Source organism: Oncorhynchus keta, unplaced genomic scaffold, assembly GCF_023373465.1.
Source record: "Oncorhynchus keta strain PuntledgeMale-10-30-2019 unplaced genomic scaffold, Oket_V2 Un_contig_37_pilon_pilon, whole genome shotgun sequence".
Taxonomy (NCBI): domain Eukaryota; kingdom Metazoa; phylum Chordata; class Actinopteri; order Salmoniformes; family Salmonidae; genus Oncorhynchus; species Oncorhynchus keta.
In genome coordinates this window covers 223,736-239,743 of record NW_026287438.1, presented here as the reverse complement: position 1 = coordinate 239,743, position 16,008 = coordinate 223,736, and the positions used below count along the sequence as shown (strand labels likewise).

At 43.1% G+C, this 16,008-nt stretch overlaps 1 protein-coding gene across 1 annotated transcript in view; it reads left to right on the top strand.

Annotated features, from left to right (window-relative positions):
- The window catches only part of LOC118382100 (Wilms tumor protein 1-interacting protein homolog), a 44,798-nt gene that overhangs the window by 21,918 nt on the left and 6,872 nt on the right, over positions 1–16,008 (top strand). The window contains 2 exon segments of the mRNA XM_052508648.1: positions 11,047–11,148; positions 15,924–15,991. Of these exon segments, the coding sequence (XP_052364608.1) occupies positions 11,047–11,148; positions 15,924–15,991 (170 nt within the window).

The window sequence follows — 16,008 nt, the reverse complement described above, 5'->3', positions numbered from 1 at the left end:
GTGCACATGGACATGTACCTGGCGGTGTGCACATGGACATGTACCTGGAGGTGTGCACATGGACATGTACCTGGAGGTGTGCACATGGACATGTACCTGGCGGTGTGCACATGGACATGTACCTGGAGGTGTGCACATGGACATGTACCTGGCGGTGTGCACATGAACATGTACCTGGAGGTGTGCACATGGACATGTACCTGGCGGTGTGCACATGGACATGTACCTGGAGGTCTGCACATGGACATGTACCTGGAGGTCTGCACATGGACATGTACCTGGAGGTCTGCACATGGACATGTACCTGGAGGTCTGCACATGGACATGTACCTGGCGGTCTGCACATGGACATGTACCTGGCGGTCTGCACATGGACATGTACCTGGCGGTCTGCACATGGACATGTACCTGGCGGTGTGCACATGGACATGTACCTGGCGGTCTGCACATGGACATGTACCTGGCGGTGTGCACATGGACATGTACCTGGCGGTCTGCACATGGACATGTACCTGGCGGTCTGCACATGGACATGTACCTGGCGGTCTGCACATGGACATGTACCTGGCGGTGTGCACATGGACATGTACCTTGCGGTGTGCACATGGACATGTACCTGGCGGTCTGCACATGGACATGTACCTGGCGGTGTGCACATGGACATGTACCTGGCGGTGTGCACATGGACATGTACCTGGCGGTGTGCACATGGACATGTACCTGGCGGTGTGCACATGGACATGTACCTGGAGGTCTGCACATGGACATGTACCTGGCGGTGTGCACATGGACATGTACCTGGAGGTCTGCACATGGACATGTACCTGGAGGTCTGCACATGGACATGTACCTGGCGGTGTGCACATGGACATGTACCTGGAGGTCTGCACATGGACATGTACCTGGCGGTGTGCACATGGACATGTACCTGGCGGTCTGCACATGGACATGTACCTGGAGGTCTGCACATGGACATGTACCTGGAGGTCTGCACATGGACATGTACCTGGCGGTGTGCACATGGACATGTACCTGGAGGTCTGCACATGGACATGTACCTGGCGGTGTGCACATGGACATGTACCTGGCGGTCTGCACATGGACATGTACCTGGAGGTCTGCACATGGACATGTACCTGGAGGTCTGCACATGGACATGTACCTGGCGGTGTGCACATGGACATGTACCTGGCGGTATGGACATGGACATTTACCTGGCGGTGTGCACATGGACATGGTCTATTGTTTTGCTCTGACTGAAGCTCCAGCAGGATTGTACTATAGAAGTACAGTGGATATAAGCAAAGCCTTAAACTACAGTGGAAATAAAGTATAGTGGAAAATAAACAAAGGCAGAGAGAGAGGACAGGATTGGGGCAGTTGCTCCTATGAGTATTCAGAAGATATCAGCTCAACAAAGCCTATAAGAACGTTGCTCTACCCCACCTCATTGTCAGCATATTTCCCTGCAAACATCTCAGCACCGCTATCTGTCTCGTAGTCAGATACCGTAGGAGACAGAGGAGGCTTCAGGCAAGTGCATGCGTCTGTAATGTAGCAGAATGGGACTGAGATAGCTGGAGGAGACCTTGGTCTGGAGAATGCACAATAAACTGTGTGTGTGTGGGGGTGTTGTGATAATGACCTGCTTAGCAGAGATATCGTCAAGTGGTGGGAGTCCACATTCCCTCCAAAAATCAACCACCCTGGAGTGCAGACTCCCCCCTACCTTCCCCACCTCACTATAACACATTTCAGCTCTACTCCCTGGGAGCACTTGGGCCTTGCACTCAAAGTTCAAACACTCCAAGATCAGAGACCATAGATAGCCTTTGCCTTGTAAACCTTGTGAAGACTTGTCACTGCTAGCTTCACATTTCTCCAGCCTGTATCTCCTAGGAACAGCCATCTTTTCAAAGCAGAGCAGAAGAGGTGCAAGTGTGGTACAGATGGTATAATAGAGGTGCCATTACATTTTCAGGACCTGCCATTATCAGTGCAGATTCATGTGTTTAAATTGTATGGCAGCCAACAGTTTGTCCACACTGTTCATGGAATTGTTCAATGCCCCAATTATGGGAAAAACTAAAACATGTTCAGAAATATTCCTGGATGTTCTGGAACAGTGGGGGAGTATTTAAAGAACATTAGCAGTGAGATTGGCAGACCAGGAACATTAGCAGACCAGACTAGAGTAGTATGCTGGGCTTGGAGTTTGGAGGTAGTACAGATCGACCAGCAGCCTTGGCGTAATCAAGAGAGTCTAACTGCTGTCAGCTGAAGCAAGGCAGATTATAATCAATGACCAAATTTACACATAAATAGGCTATATATGTTTTATTGTCACATACACACAGTAGTACGGTTAAGATCCTTGCTGAAGGCTACTGGCCCAATTCTCTAACCGCTAGGCTACCTGCAGCCCTACATGCACACCAATATCCCTGTTTTTGAGATTACGCATATAAACACCATATCAGTTTACAATAACCCAAATAAGCTCCTATCCTGGTTTTAAGAAACCCAGATAAGATGCCTGGGATATGCTGATCTTAGACGGGATACTGTGGCATGTTTACATCTTATCCCATTTACTGTTGTTAAACAGTCTGCGCAGACTCAGTTTCACATAGTATCAACTTTGAAGTTCAGATGGGAAAAGTAATAGTTGGAATAGTAACTGAAGTCTGGACTCTGACTGTAGGCCTCACATGTAGGCTATTATAACATTAACTCATGCATAATTAATTGTTTCTTGTAGTGAATGATAGACCAAATGTTAATTTTGTCTTGGGAATAGGAGTGGAGAAATATGATTTCTTTCTTTCATCTTGAGAAAATACGAATGCGTGCTTTGGGACCTGTTTGCAGCCTAAACGTGCATTTTTTTTCTGCGACATACAAAGCTGACAGTATTTCACTTTCAGTCATAAAATATGCTTCCAAGGCAAACTGAATTACTGTCAGAAACATGTTGGATTGTTTTCACAGATTTTCATTTCCTTAAAAAACCTCTTTGGGCTCGGCGTCCCGCTAGCATCCCGAAACCGGAGGGCACGCAATTCAAATAAATAATTATTAAAATGATGGATATTAAACATTTATGTACATACAAGTGTCTAATATCGGTTGAAAGATTAAGTTCTTGTTAATCTAACTGCACTGTCCGATTTACAGTAGGCTTTACAGCGAAAGCATGCCATGCGATTGTTTGAGGACGGCGCCCCACATCAAAATATTTTATTTTCTTGACAATGGCTATTCTAGAAATTTATTTTGGCCTAGCTGTTGTGATTAAGATGATTCATAGTTTGGCTCTTTAACCTTATCAGAGAGAATAGCCCTAATTTTTCTTTTTATCTTTTCTAAGTGCAGGAACAGTGTCATGAGTTTAATTTGGAATAGGAAAAACCAATATTTGACTTTGGTCCAGCTGGGTGACTCTTGTTGACAGGAAACATGTGGGCCTAACCTTTGGATAGCCTTAGGGTGCCATAGTCCTTCATTTAAAAAAACGTCATACAGAGTGCGAATTACAGAGGATGAATGAGACATGAGCTCCTCTAAAGGCAACAAAAGTTCACCTTTGGGAGGGTCATTAAATATTTATAATTTGACGAGATGCGCGCCAACGGCAAGACGCATGAATCTCACAGGAGAAAGCATCCAAGCAAGCAAAACAGCACCTGTCATACTCTTTTTAGCCAGACAGCATCAGATACATATGATACACATACTGAGACAGAGGGCCGCAGTTTCGATCACTCGGATGCTTTCTCCGGTGAGATAGATTCAACTACTTGCGAATTGAACAATTATGAAACCTTATTGAAGCATTATTTTATATGCTTTTTTTATTGTTCACATTTTTGGGGAAGTATGGCTTCCATTGGCATCCATGAATACACACACACCACTGTAGTAGGCCAATCGCTGAATGTCATTATGGTGTTTTTAACAGATGTCTCTTCCAGATGCCGACCGATTAATCGGAATGGCCGATTAATTAGGGCCGATTTCAAGTTTTCATAACAATCGGAAATCTGTACTTTTGGGCGCCGATTTCCGATGAATTTTTAATTAAAAAAAATATATATATATATATTATTTTTTTTATGCCTTTTTTTGAACTAGGCAAGTCAGTTAAGAACACATTCTTATTTTTAATGACTGCCTAGGAACTGTGGGTTAACTGCCTTGTTCAGGGGCAGAACGACAGATTTTCACCTTGTCAGCTCAGGGGTTCCAATCTTGCAACCGCACAGTTAACTAGTCCAATGCTCTAACCATCGCACTCCTCAAGTAGCCTGCCTGTTACGCGAATGTAGTAGAAACCAAGGTAAATTGCTAGCTAGCATTAAATTTATCTTGTAAAACACAATCAATCATAATCACTAATAATAACTACTGATGCAGTTTAGCAGGCAATATTAACCAGGTGAAAATTGTCATTTCTCGTTTTGTTTTCGAAATGATAGTTTCCGGATTCGATCATATTAATGACCAAAGGCTCGTATTTCTGTGTGTTATTATGTTATAATTAAGTCTGATTTGATAGAGCAGTCTGACTGAGCAGCAGCAGGCCCGTAATCATCCATTCAAACAGCACTTTCGTGCGTTTTGCCAGCAGCTCTTTGCAAGCACAGCGCTGTTTAAGACTTCAAACCTATCAGCCTAATGGCTGGTGTAACCAATGTGAAATGGCTAGCTAGTTAGCTGGGTGTGCGCTAATAATGTTTCAAACGTCACTCGCTTTTAGATTTGTAGTTATTCCCCTTGCGCTGCAAGGGCCACGGCTTTTGTGGAGTGATGGGTAACGATGCTTTGAGTGTGGCTGTTGTCTATGTGTTCCTGGTTCAAGCCCAGGTAGGGGCAAGGAGGGGGACGGAAGCTATACGGTGACACTGGCAATACTATAGTGCTTATAAGAACATCCAATAAAAGGTTTATGAAATACAAATGGTATAGAGAGAAATAGTCCTATAAATACTATATTAACTACAACCTAAAACCTCTTACCTTGGAATATTGATGTCTCATGTTAAAAGGAACCACCAACTTTCATATGTTCTCATGTTCTGAGCAAGGAACTTAAACGTTAACTTTTTTAAATGGCACATATTTTTACATGGCACATATTACTTTCTTCTCCAACACTTTGTTTTTGCATTATTTAAACCAAATTGAACACGTTTCATTATTTATTTGAGGCTAAATTTATTTTATTGATGTTTTATATTAAGTTAAAATAAGTGTTAATTCAGTATTGTTGTAATTGTCATTATTACAAATAAAAAATATAAAAAATCGTCCGATTAATCTGTATCGGCTTTTCTGGCCCTCCAATAATTGGTATTGGTGTTGAAAAATCATAATCGGTCAACCTCTAGTCTCTTCCCTTTCATGAAATGACACGTGCACAGTGCACTGTTTGGATGCTGGAATTATTTTAGAGTGGACGAACGTACGCAGCCACAGTTAGTCTACTTTTTGAAGTGATTTGTTTGAGAATCAGATTTAAACATCATTACTGGGTGTGTTCATGCCCCATTAAAATGTAATGCATTTTTGTCTTCACTATTAGGCCCATTAAAAAAATGTTGCATGCACGAGGCTCCCAAGAATGTCACGGTACAATTTGCACTCTGATGTCATAGATGTAAAAAGCAGGGATGGGGTCAATTTGGAATTTGGGGAATTTAATTAAATTCAAACAATGAATTTGAATTGAATTTGAATTGGCCACACCCCACAGGAAGCAGATTTCGAATAGAATTTGAATTGAAGGAAGTAGAAGTGAATTCAAAGCCATTCATAGCAATTCAACAGAGAAGTGAAACATGAAAGTCTCATTTAATTGGGGTGTGGCTAATTCAAATTCAAGAATTTAATTGGAATTAAAAAGCAATTAGCATCTCAATACAGAATTGACCCCAACACAGGTAGCCCTTTAGACTCGTACCCGTATACGGGTTGAAAATGGCAGACTTGGACACTGATAAACACCTAAATTGGAACGCAGTGGCTGTACTGTACTTGACGTCAGAGCTCAGGGTCTCTTCCATTAGGCTCTGTATGGGTTTTGACTGACAACCATTCTGAACTTGAGCACCTCGCGTGACAAGAAGTTGTCCCCATCCCTCCCACTAATTGGGCAACTTTTGCAAATGTTTTGATGTCTAATACCCTGACTACACAGTTCGCGTCGCGTGCGCGAGCATTGTAAAATAAATGTAGGAATATATGTTATTCAATTATTACACCCACACTGCTCGTGTGTGCCAATGAGCGTCTGCGTTGCCAAGAGCTAAAATAGAAGTCATTCCTATTTCTGACGCAGATCGCACTGCAAGTCCTGCCTCTCCCATCTCCTCATTGGTTTATAGAAGCAGGTACCCACGTGCCATCTCCTCATTGGTTATACCTACGCAGGTGATTGAAAGACTAACTGTTTTGCCAGTTGTCGTGGTAATACTATGAAAGTGTAGATGCCAATCACCATATAAGTTCAATGATGAAAAAGCCTGGGAGGAGAGATGACTAGAAACGATTCGGTTGACCGTTTTATGTGTGGATTAATTGTCGGAGTAGAGGAACTTGCGCATTTCAGGTAAAATAACAACTCAATGTTTATATCCCAGGACAAAATAGCTAGTAACAGCAAGCTAGCTAAATAGGACAAATTAGCTAGAAAGTGCAAGCTAACTAGCTAAATTGCCATACATGTTTAATGCTTTTTGGCCTGTCCACAAATTAATCTAATTGGTTCAGAGTTTATTTAGATATTTTAACCTACGTGTCGTGATCGCGTTTGGTGTAGGGGGACAAAATAAATGTATGCACGATGGCGCATGCGCGCAGCCGGTTTGGGTTCCGTGTAAGTGAGGGAAATGCTGTATATTACGAGAACCCTATTTCTTTTGGAAGATGAAATGTTGAGGATTATAATACAAGCAAGCATGTCATACAAGCAAGCCAAGCAAACGTGAGTCCAAATGTGCACTTCACATTTGCATATAATAAAACTCAGGGGTGCAACTTTGGTTTTAGAAGTGGGGGGGGCATCCCTTAAAAAATATACCAGTCAAAAGTTTGGACACACCAGACAACTACTACTTTGAAGAATCTCAAATATAAATATATTTTGATTTGTTTAACACTTTTTTGGTTACTACATGATTCCATATGTGTTATTTTATAATATAATAATATATAATAATATATGCCATTTAGCAGACGCTTTTATCCAAAGCGACTTACAGTCATGTGTGCATACATTCTACGTATGGGTGGTCCCGGGAATCGAACCCACTACCCTGGCGTTACAAGCGCCATGCTCTACCAGCTGAGCTACAAAAGGACTGTTTGATGTCTTCACTATTATTCTACAATGTAGAAAAAAGTAAAAAATAAAGAAAAACCCTTGAATGAGTAGGTGTGTCCAAACTTTGGACTAGTACTGTATATGAATATGACTGGGCATTCTAACATCTCTGTATCCATTCATCATCATCAATAACGTCTCCCAGGTCTTCCTCACATTTTTGTTTTACATGTTTTGTGTCATCGGGAAAAGCCTCTATCAACCCTTGATACAGTTTGGAAATCAACTTTGGAGGTTTGGCAGACTGCCTTAAAATAGCATCTGGCTTGTCCAGTGTTTGCTGAACAGAGAGAATAAAGTGTTGTATCTGCAAAAATTCACCTCACCTCTGTTGACTGATCTTCCCTGGCTGCCTGACCCTGCTGAGACCCCTTTCACCATTCACGTAATGTCACAATCCTCCTAAAATGAGGCATGAGAAAGAATTACTTTGGTGTACATTTATTCATTATATTATCCAAGAATAGAATCAATGGTTCAATAATTGAAATTACCATTATTCCCAGATCCCAGACTGTAGCTTTAAGCTGCTGTCCTGTAGCTACTGTAGGTCTACCCATCAATTCAAGATGAAACTTTGTCATTCACAGGCGGGAGCAGGTGTTCAGACAGACGACTTTGGGATGAAAATATTTTGGTTGTCCCACAGATAATTTTGATATGGTCCTTAAAACTTAAATATGTAAATAAATATTGATAATCAAAAAATGTAATCATTGAAAAGGATTACTCATTCATTTGTCTCTGCCTGCAAATCGTCCTCCTAAAAGGTAGGCGATATACAACAGGACTATGCAAAATGTAGCAAGTGTGTCATCATTCTTGCTGCTTCCAGTTCAGCAGCCATACCAGCGAGATCAGGTGCCTGTGTGGTCTCAATTAAATAGAGTAGGCCTATGTATACATGGGCGGAGAAGCACGGAGCATTTATCTTTGCAAGGAAATGTACTTCCTAAATAGGTCTATGATTAGGCTATAGTTTGCTACATTGCCTAGAATAGGGCTACATATTTATCACCCATATTTCTCAGTCTGATATAGGCTATAGGGCACAAAATTGCTGGGACCATGCCTGGCAAGTGATCTGTGTCACATACGCATAAAATAACATTGCGGGACTGCGGTTGGGTTTGGAACCAGTTCTTGCTGTAGCGGGTTGGAGCCGGACAGAAAGCCAGCGGGTGCGAGCAGAAGCGAGATGATAAAGATCGGTCCCACGCAGGCCTCTACTGTGCACCATGACTGTGAAGCCTGTAACTTTAGAGCTGTTTATTACTGTGTCAGTGTGAAAAATTGAGAATTAGCTTGAGAAACTGACAGATTACATTACATTGATAACTGACTAATAGAATTCACATTGCACTGAAAAGACGTCAGAATATCAATCTTCAATTGCTTGGCCGATGGTTTCATTGTTTGATTGAGGTATAGTTTGATTGAGGCAAAAATAGCAAATGTAATTATATTTTTGGCCAGCGCTCTCTGACGGTACATAAACTGCCAAGCTTGCCAAGTTCATTTTTTAACATCACAAAACAAAGGCTACAAAACATTTCTATACATACAACTGCTGTTAAATAGTAATAATAGCCACCTCATATCACTATCTGACAGATAACTAGAGGCTAGAGCAGACCTGGCTGTAGTAGCTACTCACTAGCATAGCTTTTTCATTCACCTCAGTCGAGAGGGGATGAAACATTAGCTAACTTCACACAGTTGCCTCGTTTTATATCACATTCCAATAATAAAACTGGGTGGGGGAATTAAAATTTTAGAATGGGGGGGACATGCGCCCCTGATAAAACTAATGTAATTTACATTGTCAACAGTGTGATGTTTGGATTCAGTCTTGTCAGCTGGCATGTCCTCATCTTTAGTCTAATAATTTTCCCATAATCTCCTAAATGTTCCCTTTTAATTGCTACCATGGTTGTGCATATGCTTTCCATATTTGTTCTGTAAGAAACATTTACATTTAGCCTTATCCATATAGGCCATTTATGAGTCTAAGGGGTTAAGACCTGTCAAAGAGACATCCTGCATCTATAGCAGTATAAGTCTAGCACATATTTTAAATTGGCCTGGCTCTAGAAAGTATCATTGCCTTGAAATACTGTCAGAATAAATTGTTAGAGAGAGGACTAGATGATGACACTCTTTCTTCATTACTGTCATCATGGGAGGAAGTTGGGGGGGATCAGTCCCCTGTAGGGATGTTGTGTCCTGTAGGCGTAGTGACCCTCGACTCACCCTACCCAGGCTTTGACCCTGCTCTCGTTGTTGAATGTGACCACTGCGGAGGCCATCTTGTGCGTGAGAGGAAAGCAGGGGAATCATTAGTCCAATGCTATGTCCAAATAGTTGTCACCAGCTGGGTGCCTTCCTTAGTAAGGGTTTACTATTAACCTAAAAAGAACCACATAGATGAAAGTTTGTAGTCCACACCTGTGGGTAATTCACCTTTTTTCCCACTAAATTGTCTAGTGTTTCCAGGTCAGTGGTCGTCCGTTGGGACATAGCCCACTAACTTTTGCTGAGTCACTTTGTTATTGTGCCACATTAAGAGAATGCTTCCTGCCAACCCCCCCTCTGGTTAATCTATTTTTAATTTAGATACAACATAGATCCATGAACCTCACAGAGACACGGAACATGGAAGTTACTAGCTAAAGCAGTTACAATGACGTGTACTTTACTGCTGTGTGAAAGTAGGATTCATGATGAATATGTTGATCATAATGGTTGGCAGGTAGCCTAGCGGTTAAGAATGTTGGGCCAGTAACCGAAAAGTTGCTGGTTCGAATCCCCGTGCCAACTAGATGAAACATCTGTCAATGTGTCCTTGAGCAAGGCACTTAACCCTATTTTGTCCTGTAACACGGAACCCAAACCGGCAGCACACGTGCGCTATCATGCATAAATGTATTTTGTCCCCCCACGCCAAACGCAATCACGACACGCAGGTTAAAATATCAAAACAAACTCTGAACCAATTATATTAATTTGGGGACAGGTCGAAAAGCATTAAACATTTATGTCAATTTAGCTAGTTAGCTTGCACTTGCTAGCTAATTTGTCCTATTTGGCTAGCTTGAGGTTGCTAGATAATTTGTCCTGGGATATAAACATGGAGTTGTTATTTTTCCTGAAATGCACAAGGTCCTCTACTCCGGCAATTAATTCACACATAAAACGGTCAACCGAATCGTTTCTAGTCATCTCTCTTCCTTCCAGGCAAGTTCTTCTCTTGACTTTATATTGCGATTGGCAACTTTCATAAATTAGGTGCATTACCGCCACTGACCTCGTTCGTCTTTGTCACCCACGTGGGTATAACCAATGAGTAGATGGCACGTGGGTACCTGCTTCTATAAACCAATGAGGAGATGGGAGAGGCAGAACTTTCAGCATGATCTGCGTTAGAAATAGAACCAATTTCTATTTTAGCCCGTGGCAACGCAGACGCTCGTTGGCATGCACGAGCAGTTTGGGTGCAATAATTGAATAGCATAGATTTCTAAATGTATTTTGCAATGCTCATGCACGGGATGCAAGGGGTGTGGTCATCCTGTAAGTCGCTCTGCCTAATGACTACAATGTCAATGTAAAATAATGATGATTATGTCTACATGTTAACCTGTGTCTCTTCCCTCCTCCAGGTATCTGTATCAAGTGTGGAAAGGGTGTGTATGGAGCCAGCCAAGCCTGTCAGGCCATGGGGAATTTGTACCATACCAACTGCTTCACCTGTTACTCCTGTGGTAGGTGTATATATCCCTCTGTCCTCTACTCCTACTCAGCAGCTGCATCATTGGCTGGCATCACAGATGTCCTGTATTTTCATTTCTTAGCACAACATTGATGTTGGTTGCCAGAGTGTCTTTGGGAGTTATCAGCAGAATGCTCTATTCTCTATTTGACAGGAACACGGATTATATATTGGAACTGTAGAGACGGGTTGTAGAGACGGATGATTAATCTGCAGTCAACCTGAAAAAATGTGTTTATGACTGTTGTGTGTATGTGTGTATACGTGCGTGTGCTTGCGCGTGTGTATATTTGTGTGTGTAGTGCTGCCCTGTCACCTGACTCCAATTGTCCTCTCTTGTTTCAAGTGGAGACGAGGGTGAAGTCAGAGAGAGTTTGGAGTAAGGTTGCTTTCATTCATACACTGAAGTACATGGATGCTGATCCCTTGGCTTTGGAAGAAATGCATATAATTGACATGTAATTGAATACATATACTTTCAGGTGTATTGTGTGGTTGAAGAATGAGGGGCAGTGTCTCTAATCCCGAGGTTTCTCTACAGATTCCTTTTGACCTGCTTTGAAAAGTGTACTTGATTCAGACCAGAGAGGTATACTGTAGTCTGTTTATATTGGTCAGACATTATTGCCCATCTATAATGGTTTAAACAGTACAGAAAAAGAGAATCTATACTTCTCTGTTATTCAGAATGAAATACGTTTGGTGAAATCTATCCAGAAGTGAAGCAAGTCTTCCCCTTCTTATTCTAGTGGTCTCTGTATATAGATGATAACAGGCCCATCTTGACTCTTGCGATAGTTTATTCCTAACGTAAACTCTGTGATGTATTGTTGGGTCTCTTATGAATGGGAATGTTTGCTTTTTAGAGTGTTTTCAACCCCTCTGAGAAGTTTAGTTTTAAAGTGCCTGCAGATCTCTAAACACACCTAATGATGTATCAACTTATTTGTTGACAAACTGTTTTTGTTTTACTTTTTGACTAAAATGCCACAAACGTTATTCTGTAAGATTCAGGAGCTCCATAGCAGAGAGAGTTCAGTTCTCTGAGACATTGCTGGCTGGTAGCCTTGGGCTTTGTTTAACCATGCATAATTGAGCCCTCCTCTTGGCTTGCTCCTATGGTTGCACCCTTTTTTCATGAAATGGCCAGGAATGCAAACTACCCCCCTCCACTTCAGCCGGCCTTCCCAAGAGGACCTCAATCAGACAGTCACAAAGTGTACCAGGCCTGCTTATCAGAGGGGGCCGGCCTGGCATGGGCTCTGAGCAAACAACACACACATAAACACGCACACACACACACAGAGAAAAATGTGTACGCGAGTAATTATACGCTCACACATCACGCACGCACACACACAAACACCCCCCACCCGCCCAAACATACCCACACACACTCCTCATTATTTACTAGTCTCAACTATACAGTCATAAGACATACCTCTGTGACCAGTCTCCTGTTTATTTCCTGTACTGGTGTTGATGCCCAGCGCCTGACTGGATCACCACCCACTTCCTCCTTCCACATACCTTTTGTCTGCTAGCTCACATGTATCCATGCCTATAACGGGGCACGCTAGTGATGAACTAGTTACATCTGTGTTACTGTAACACATCCTGCTTGTGCGTCTCACACCAACCAGGAGAAAACAGCCAGGGGCCTTGTATTTCTGAAACATGTTTATGATGCATTGTGGTTTCCTCAGTCACTCACCAGCTGCACCTGGCTGGCTGGCTGGCACAGGGCACACAGCTCAATGTTCTGCTGTCTGCTATGGGGATCTGTCTGGGGTATGGTAGATGGCTGCACTAAGTAGAGTTAGCCTGGCTACTCCCCATATAAATAGAATCTAGTCATTCTATTACTATGCTACTCCCTCATCTGAGTGTAAATTGTGGGATCTGGCCACGGTTTCAAATGATGTACAACAGCTTGGTGGTGTAACCCATGCTGCCTTTGGCGATGGTTCGACTACTTGATCATGACTTTCGCTGTGATTTAGTTGTGGGGTAGTTTCTGAGAGAGACTGAGTGGGTCATGGTTTTATCCTAGCTCTTAATGATATTAGAGAGACTGGGAGATTCCGTAGCTTCTGGGTTTTCTATTTGAGAGATGTGCTTGTGGCTCTGTTGGTGTCTTAACTTGGCTGTTCTCTTTAAAGAGAGACTTACTTAAAAACAATTTGGAAACAGCAGCAGGCCAGCACATGCTGACGTTGCCGGGATCAAAACATTCCTGTCTGAAGTCCCGAGCAATCTGAGTGAGTCACTACCTCCAGCATCCTTCTTTTACTTACCACAGTAGTGGGCAGGCCCTCCCTCCGCCTCTCCCTCTCTGCCTCCTCCCCCTCAGATCCCCGCTGCCTGCCTGCAGGTGATAAAGGCCCACTTGTTCTGAGAGGAGAGAGGAGAGGAGAGGGAGGGATAGAAACTGAGAGGGTGCAACATGCTTGATGTTTCCCTCCTACAGGAAGAATATGGGGATACTGAACATTTAAAATCTGGTAATCTAGGGCATTATTCAGATTATTTACATAAAGAGATATTCATTCAGTATTTATTGTGATCTCATGTCTTGGCTTAGCAACTATAGTAAAAAATAACAAAAAGTTGCCTATGGCCAACAGCCAGGTCATTAAAAGTTAACATAGTAGCATAGGGATTTTATAAATGACACAGGTAAAATGACATGTCCAGATTCCGGGCTGGTTGGCACCAGGAGTGGCAGTCAGCAGTGCTACAGTACCGCCACCAGGCATCCATGACTGGTCCACAATCTACCACTCTGACTACATGATCACAAGACTTTGATTGCTGGAGTATGACTCACTAAGGATTTTATTTTTCCTCAGAGAATGATTTTATTTGACCAGTTCACTGCAGTTTGTTGTAGTTCTCTAAAATGATTTCTGATGGGTTAAATATCTAGCTGAGAGAATCGCTCCAATTATTTCAAGATGCACGGCCCTTTATGTGCATGTCTGTGAAACGCAGCACTGAGTCATGGGAAACCAATATTGGAGCTATAAAAACTAAGTACAGTATCTTGAGTGTAAAATCCCAATCAGGGAGCCATTTGGTCCTGAACTCCATGGAAAATGCCACATGTCCCACCGTGCTCAGGGGCTGTGAGCTGAGGAGAAGAGGAGAGGAGCCCTGAGCCCCAGCCCACTGCAGCCAGCCCAGCACTTTCCTCTCCTGTGACAAAGGCTAGAGGGAGAGAGAGGGAGGCAGGGATCCCTCCCCCTCTCTATGAGGGAACGAGGGAGGGAGGGTGGTGGAGGGGGGTTGAATGGGACCAACTAGTGACCTCAGGCAGTAAGAATGTGCCCGTTTGCTCAGGCAGCCCGCTCCCTTAGCAGAGCACCACAGTCAGCGAGCGCCGAGGGCTTTGTGTTTCACCTTCCAGATGCACTCGCCAGAGCAAAGGTCACCAGACAGACACACAGCAACATGCCCTCGCCAGAGCAAAGGTCACCAGACAGACACACAGCAACATGCTCTGGCTCACTGGTGTGTTGTTGATTTGAATGTAATGCTTTTTATAAGTTTAGTCACTATGAATTAAAAGAGCTCCTCCTCTGTATTCAACAGGAAATATGTTTTTCTCTCTCGTCCAGCCTCCAACTCTAAATGCTAATAGTTCCTCGCTTTCAGGCTTAAGTCTCACCTATTGCGTGAACAGCATTCTTCGGCTGCTATAGCCATTTATGTGGGTGTTAATGTATTACTATCTCCCAGCAATGTGACACTGTGTGTGAAATACAGTGATTGCATACATTTGGGTGTAAAAAGGGGGACATGTCTTTCCCAAGCCGGGACACGCATAAAATCAATGGCAGCTCAGGACGGCAATTAAATCTGACTAATCCTGCAGATTTATGAGCTCCATGCGCTCTGTCTGCCAGGGTGAAGTCACTACGCTGCCAGAAAGAGAAGAGACTGCTGCTGCCATTTAGTGCATTTGAATGGGCATGCATTAAGAGAAGCATCACAGGGGGCGCAAAGGCCAGGGCCAGTGGGAGTGAGCATTGAGGAGAAATTCCCTTTTATCCTGTGGAATTTACTGCTACTGTGCTCATGGAGCCCCAAAATGGTGACTTTGGGGAGGGACTGACTGTTAGTATGGCCCTGCCTATACCAGACATGGGGAAATCCTTTGCTCAGGCTCCTGTATTTGGGCTGTGGTGGTGTGTGTGTGTGTGTGTGTGTGTGTGTGTGTGAGCTGTACACAATGGCAGGGGTGGGGGTGAGGAGGAGGGGGAGTTTGTAAAGCTGCTTGGACCTGGTCTGGATGGTGGGGCTGTATTGATTGTTTGCTGGTTCTAAGTAGAAGGAGTCCCATGGTGATCAATAGATGACCAGAGTATTGAAACAGTAGTGTGGACCTCAAACGAGTAAACCAACATTATGCTCCTATCATCTGCTTTAGTCACTGGTGTTTCCTGTTGACATCTGTTATCGTTGTGGCTTTAATGGAACAGAGAGGAGTCAGGGGAGTAGGAGGCAAAAAGTCAACTCCCATTACTTTTTATTCTCAGCAATGCAGTTTTGGATAATGTATTTCAAATATCATCAGGAGAACCCCTGGAGCATTTCAGCATTGCTCAAAAGGCTGGAAACACTATTTCCTTGATTTATTAACTTTCTTATAGCCTACGGGTTGGGTAAAATCACATAGCAACATTTTTACAGTCTTCACTTTGACAGGGTCTGATACAGGAACACTTCTATACCCCAGCTCACACACTTACTTCTCTTCTTCAGGGAGGAGGCTGAGAGGTAAAGCTTTCTACAACGTCAACGGCAAGGTCTACTGTGAAGAGGACTTCCTGGTGAGTTACAACATCTG